Genomic DNA, 6,905 nt, shown 5'->3' on the forward strand with positions numbered 1-6,905 from the left:
CTCGTAATCAATCAACTTACAAAACATTGATAATATGTTCAATAAATTCAATAACCTCCTCGAGGATTCACAATATACAAATCTAAATAACACATATATATAGAAAAAATTGAATTAAAAAAAAATACTAAAGATAGTGACATAGTGACAGAAAAAGAATAATGCAAATGAATAAAGAGTTGAGCATCATTCAAATCAACTTTGCATAATTCCTGGTCATCAAACTCTAAGGATCAACTTGGACTATTATTTATAGAAATTTGCTTGTATCTGAATTTTTAATAAGATAACAGCTAATAAATATGTAGATTTAATGTAACTGGACGGCTCATGTGTTACAGATATGATTCATCTACACTGGGTTAGTGTTCATTTGTTGTTGGACAGCCCGATCTCTCCATGCAAAGAACTGAAGAAACAACGAATTAATTCCCATAGAAATACCAAATCCAGCAAACGATGCAATCAGGATTGCAAAAACTGCTTTCAATTGAATCTGCAGCAGAGGAGAAAACCCTGTTTAGTCAAACAACTCGCATGCTATTAATAGTGATTAAATTCTTCTAGAAAAACTAGTTCAACTTATCATATTGTATTATCAGTGTCCATTAGGGAAAGCAAAACTTACAATATGATAATATGCCTTATCTACCATCCAAAAAGACTGTAGGACGACTTCAAATAGAAATTTATTCAATAATTCCAAGAATTTGCAAAATGGTGAGCACTGCATTGAGAGAATTTCACACGATGGTTGTGCCAGATTATAGAGACCTTAAGGATCGTTTAAGGGGATTTTGCATTTGTAGGTAACCAGTCAAAAGTATCTCCCTCTCTTTCTATGTATATATCTCTGTGTGTGCATGCACATGTAGATCTGTCTGTTTATCTTTCTCTCATTTTCTTTCTTTTTTTCTTCATAAGCAAATAATAAAATGTTTGCATGCAGGATAATGAACTGCTTTGTGAGAGCATACCATAAAGAGAAACAACAGATTTCGTGGAGTACCAAGCAACAGATCTTGTTCACTATGTTATTTAATGACAAGAGGACTCTCAAGTGCCAATATGTTGTTGGAGAGAGACATATATCAGAGAAAGAAATAAAAAAGATCAACCAAATGAATACTACAAAAGGCTAGAAAAAATATTTTCCAATTGCTTACCACAGAATAGAATAGATGAAGAAATATAATGACAAGCGAGAATTGAAAAGCTGAATAAGCCCAAACATACTCCTTGCGTGCTGCATCAAGAAATGTGTCATAATATCCATTTATACCATATCAATAATTGTCTTCTTTTTTTTTCAACAAATCAGTTACCTAATGCCACTGAAAACACTGATCCTAAGAGACCCAGAGTCAGTGAAAATGGTGCAGCAACCATAACGGCATGCAATTTCATGTCATTAACCTATGCCAAACAGAGAAAAATATTTATAACATAATGATAAAAAAAGAAAACATGAGAATAATCACAGACAATTTTAAAACATAAAAAATAGGAGCAGATATTTGACAAATAAACAGTCCAGAGAAACTGGTATTTCGCTTAGTATAAAAGTACACATTGGTTCCTATATTATAAATTTTCAATGGAACAATAGGTGGGAAAAAGAGGTATCTGGTTCTTCCATAACAAGACTTCTGAAGATGCATCACTTAGCATGTCCATGAGCTATCTTCTCGTTACAACTGCTATAACTAAATTTCCATTGAAGATCAACAGTTGTGCTAGATCCTCAAACGACGTGTAATACAATTTGGTTCTATTCCACCTTGGTTACTGTCAAAAGTCACCTATGTCAATGCCAACTAGATCTTTGTTTGAAATGATTACAGTTTCTCTATTGTTGCCAAGACACAGAGTCCAGTGAACGTCTCCATGCGCATCAGAAGCCTAGGTGCAGACAACCTTCATTTAAAGTTCTCCCTACAGACTATGCCACCACTGCAATATGATAAAGAGAACGAAACATCTGTTCTGTATCCATTTGTTCCCTGTCCAGAAGATAGCATGCACTGGAATACATAGGTTCTCGAGAGTTTCACTATATATATATATATATATATATATATATATGGTTGTATTTTATTTAGCATCCAAAGAGAGTAAACTATCTAGTCTAGATTAGTCAGGAAAATGTAGCCAATTTAACAGAATTTTGAAGTCTTCAAAATTTATTCTAATCAAATTATTATCCATCACTCGTAAAACATATTTGGTCAATACACTAGCTTATATATAGATCAGAATTAGATGAAGAGCACAGTTCTATAATCCAAGAAGTCTTTAGGTAAAGGTAGGGATTCATATTTCATACACAAACAAAGTCAATTTTTCTTTAAAAAAAGAAAAAGACAGAATGATTCTTTTCATAGTGTTGCTTTGATACTTCTACCAAAGGAAGCTTATAACCATGCATGGTGCATTAACACCTAACTTATCCATATTATATCGCTTCACCAAACTAGAAATCGTTTTAACATTCACAAATTCATACTTTAGGGGCAGGAGCTCATTGCGCCGAAGTCCAATAGCAACTTCCAAAAGTAAACAATTATTCATACTGATAATTTTATCAGATAAAGACGGCAAACAAAAAAAATTAAATTATCACTGCAAAGATTTATAAAATAGCATGAGTCTACTCTTAGATTCAGAAACTTTGTATTCACTGTGGACATTTTTCTTCTAACATAGGAAGATTTAGTTGTACCAGTAGCTGCTCAAGGAAGAAGAAGTAACACATTGCGCTGATAAGCAACAGCACAGCCACATCCTGCCACGTCCTGCAAAAGATACAAATTAAATATATATGAGAAGAAGATAATAATTTGCTAGAGATATCCTTAGAAATACAACATGTCTCTTACATATAATGTTAATGAAAATCATAAACTTAGAACAAACAAGCAATTTATTTCTTTAACTTTGAACTAGGTCAATTATAAGCTCATTTTACTATTACATATAAAATGATAGATTGATAGTACCAACAGCTTTTAAAAACACATACCTGGTTAACAACAAATTTGAGCTCTGTCCAGGATGTTGCTGACCACTGTCCCTATGAGCAGCATTCTGAATACGTAACAAAGTTACTGGCAAATTGAGAACCTCTTGGCTGCAGACTTCACATTTCTTGTTGCCTCTCAGGCTGAACCACTTCACAGCACATTCTTCATGTGTGAGCCTTAGGGCACCTTTGCAACTACACTCCATCTTAAGCCAATTTCCACCTTCATTTAGCCCAATTAGACAAATCCTGCAAACTGCTTCGTCTTCAGGAATCTCTTCATCATTATCCTCAGTCATTGGACCTTGTTGATCTGTCTTTAAATGAAGTATAAACTATGCTACCAATGTGAAAAAAGAAAAAGCATAAAATGTTGAAACAAGATAGTTCAAGATCTAGTATTATATGGAATCTCATGCATAAACAATGTCAGAAGAAATTTGTCAAATGATTACCATCAGGAGGCTCTGAAGACGTGTCCTCATTTTGAACAGAGAAAGATACAGATCTGACAATAACAATATTTCGTACAGGTACAGACAGTGATCTTGGAACTTTAGATTGTGCAGCTGGCTTCTGCAAAAGCAAATAACTGATCAAATAGTTTAATCATCAGTAATACGAAGAACTTCATTCCATAGATAAAGCCCTAGTAGTCTAGTACAATAAAAGATGGAGACAATTGTAACAATTAAGAGAAAGCCATGGATCAGCAAGAAGCAATATTCTAGACATTCCATTGAAATAGTCTCCTAATACAAGATTCACCACCACACTGCCTGAAATATGACTTCCTCAACAGAAACACAGCTGCATATTGCATAGAAAACAAATGAAAAGGAATCTAAACTGCAGTGAACAAAAGAATATTTTAAGGAGAACTTTCTAGTCATCGACAAAACATTATACTGAACTTTGAGCAACCCTCCGAATAAGCAAGAGAAACAAATCTACCTGGGAGCTCTGCTGTTCATATGCCCTGTTATTGACAGGTGAAGGAGATAAACAGGGTGCTGGGGTATTAGGAAGTGATGTGCATCTTTTCCATGAAAAAGCTGACACAATATTAGCATAAAAAGCAGTTTCAGTGCCCTCCCTTTTGTCTGGATCTTCAGCAAGTACAGGATTTAGAAGCGAACTTCTCTCTCCATCAACTACAGGTGTCTTGTTTTTGAAGCTTCGCCCACGAGAAAAACCTCCACTAGATGAAGTGCCTCTAGAGGGTATTTGAAGAGCGAGATCTGTTGCATTACTAGAATTCAGATAAGTAATGCCTTCAACTATTGGTTGCAGGGTCTGGTGTTCAATCTGCATAGAACAGACTTCCGGATAACTTTCAAGTTCTGGTTATGTAACCAAACAAAGAACTAGAGGCAAACAGAGTTGATAATAATGGGCATATTAGGGGAACATAAATCATTATAAGAGATCCTAGTGCACCAAAATATTCATGATTTTGATGTACATTGCATCAGATAACAACACAGAATATGCACAGCAATTGTCATGAAGAGGCAGCAGAAAGTCCCAAAACCAACTTGCTTTGGAAAGAAAGCTCAAGTCCACTACTTACTGTTTTAAAAGAAAATTGGAAGCCAACTTAGATGTTGTTGCAGTTAGATAAAAACATTCCAGACATTAATAAAATTGTGACAGTGAGCAAGAAGAATTTTCAAGGGTCAACACTCCAATTCCTGAAAAAACCAAATCTAGCTTTACTTTAGCTGTTATAATATTTTTCATCTGAAATTCATTTTCTTTTGGAACTGATGATTGAACCTCAAACTAATAGGACCATCTTTCCTGGAAGAAAACACTTGTTAGAGTTTATTGACAACAGAAGTAATTGTTTGTTAGTTATCCATAATACAGTTCATAATCTACACAATCTTTTTGTTTCTTCAGAAGAATGATCAGATTTAAATGCCTGACCATGTTGATACAAATGACCTTTTTTTCTCATTATACTAAGCATCAAGTAAAACATCAATACATCCCACTGAAGAAGAGGAGAACAAAGCCACAGATGAAGAAACAAACTATGCAAGGAACTGTATCTAAATTCATGAATTGGTAGGTGTATTTTTATTCTTTACAGCACCAGCATCATGAAGAACAGATAAAAGACCAGAATTGTAGATGTAAAGTTACCTTAAACATATATCCAAGAAGTCATTGAACCAACCTATAATAAGCACGTCATGTACTTTATTGATATAGAAGAATTAAAATGTGCATGAGCGACATTTTATTCATATAAAGTAATTAAGGTTTATGAGGTGTTTGATCAGTTATTTCATCATATTGGATCATTGTACATACTGAATCACTTAGGTCGGTTGCCATTAGATATTTGGTTCAAGTAATTAGTCATTGTATCTGGTTGGATTGATAATTGTGGAAATAGGGGATTTGTAAGAAATGATCTCATTGATTTTCTTACTCTCTATTGTTTAATGTTTTTGTTGTTTTAAAAATATTTTTCTTAAGGAAAAGGGCAAAAACACATACGGATTTTATTTGTCTTTACTGTATCTATAATTTTATAAAATTGACAACATGATATCCTTAATTTCAGATTTATAATCATGTATTATTATGAGCAAAGGTGCAATGTTATCGTGAATTCATGATTCAGAATGAGAAGCCCATATTAAAGTTTCAAGTTGCATGGGGAGTAGACAAGGAGTCATCTGTGACTTAGCGATAGTTGACAAGTTTAGTCAATTAATAGAAAATTGTGTTAACTGAGCCTTCTAATTTCTTTTTAAATCTAAAAAATGGACAATATAGATGGTATACATTCAAAATCTTAAATCTCAGTTTAACACCGGTTCACCAACTGTCAAATTGCTATGGTATGGTAAACTAGCCTATACTGGGAAAAATAAGTATCGATTGCTATCTAAAATCCTGAATACAATCACTTGAAGATAAATAAAAAGGCTCAACCCTCAAGTAGATGAGCATGAAGACTTAGTTACTTCACCATATTGTTATCAAAAACATCTTATTAATGCAAAACACTTTATGAAGTTATTGGCCATTAGTTATAAGTCATCGCACGAAGGAAAGCATATATATGACATAGATACATACTTGTATGCATAAGTAGAACATATCCTTAAAAAGAACAAGGACATGACACAATACAAAAAAATATATTTATAACATTAGTTATCCAACAACAGTAGACCATGAGCTAAGTTTCTTGGTTTGAGATGCAAACCTCGGTACCGAATAACCTTTATTGTCACTCTTACCACATTGGGAAGAGCCTTTTCTCAAAATAGCAATCACAAGAAAACTAAATAACCTAAATGGGCAGAAGACTATGCACGTGTAATGAAATGACTAACATTATTACAGAATTAGAACTGGAGAAAAAATCTCTGAGAGCTCACGGTGCACAACCCTACAACTACAATATAAGTTAAAAACTTATAAGGCAACAACAAGACCATTAATTAGACAAAACATGTCTTACATTCTTTAGAAGCAACCATGTTTTACAATCTTCAAATGGATCCAAAAGCAAGTATTCTGACGGTCTGACCCACACAAGCTGTTAGAGCATATAGAGTAATATACGACAAGTTTAATCATGCACACTTGCAGTATAAACTCTCATGGTACACATTAAGTTTGTGATGATCCTTGCAACTTCAGTGTCCTCTTTACTTCTTCAGTAAAATAAGGCTTCACGCTACTCACACTAATGTGGTTTATGTAAACACAGACTGTTTCAAGACAAGAAACCGATATGTTCTCTGACCAAAACCTCTACCAAGCTGTAAAAGCATTCCATGTAGACATAAGTTCCTAAATTTGGCCGAATGAGCAAGCATATCTCATACTTTATCTGTATTAGTAACTCAGGTTC

The 6,905-nt window shown here is 33.8% G+C and overlaps 1 protein-coding gene across 1 annotated transcript in view; it reads right to left on the minus strand.

Moving 5' to 3' along the window:
• Positions 1 to 227: 227 nt before the first annotated feature.
• Positions 228 to 6,905, minus strand: part of LOC135598332 (uncharacterized) — an 8,154-nt gene continuing 1,476 nt past the window's right edge. Inside the window, exons 2-8 of the mRNA XM_065091960.1 lie at positions 3,977 to 4,330; positions 3,478 to 3,598; positions 3,023 to 3,335; positions 2,723 to 2,795; positions 1,326 to 1,416; positions 1,167 to 1,246; positions 228 to 496 (exon numbers count right to left, since the gene is read on the minus strand). Of these exons, the coding sequence (XP_064948032.1) occupies positions 353 to 496; positions 1,167 to 1,246; positions 1,326 to 1,416; positions 2,723 to 2,795; positions 3,023 to 3,335; positions 3,478 to 3,598; positions 3,977 to 4,330 (1,176 nt within the window). The 3' untranslated portion in view covers positions 228 to 352. The remainder of the gene's footprint in view (positions 497 to 1,166; positions 1,247 to 1,325; positions 1,417 to 2,722; positions 2,796 to 3,022; positions 3,336 to 3,477; positions 3,599 to 3,976; positions 4,331 to 6,905) is intronic.

The sequence above is a fragment of the Musa acuminata genome, chromosome BXJ2-1 (assembly GCF_036884655.1).
Source record: "Musa acuminata AAA Group cultivar baxijiao chromosome BXJ2-1, Cavendish_Baxijiao_AAA, whole genome shotgun sequence".
Classification (NCBI taxonomy): Eukaryota; Viridiplantae; Streptophyta; class Magnoliopsida; order Zingiberales; family Musaceae; genus Musa; species Musa acuminata.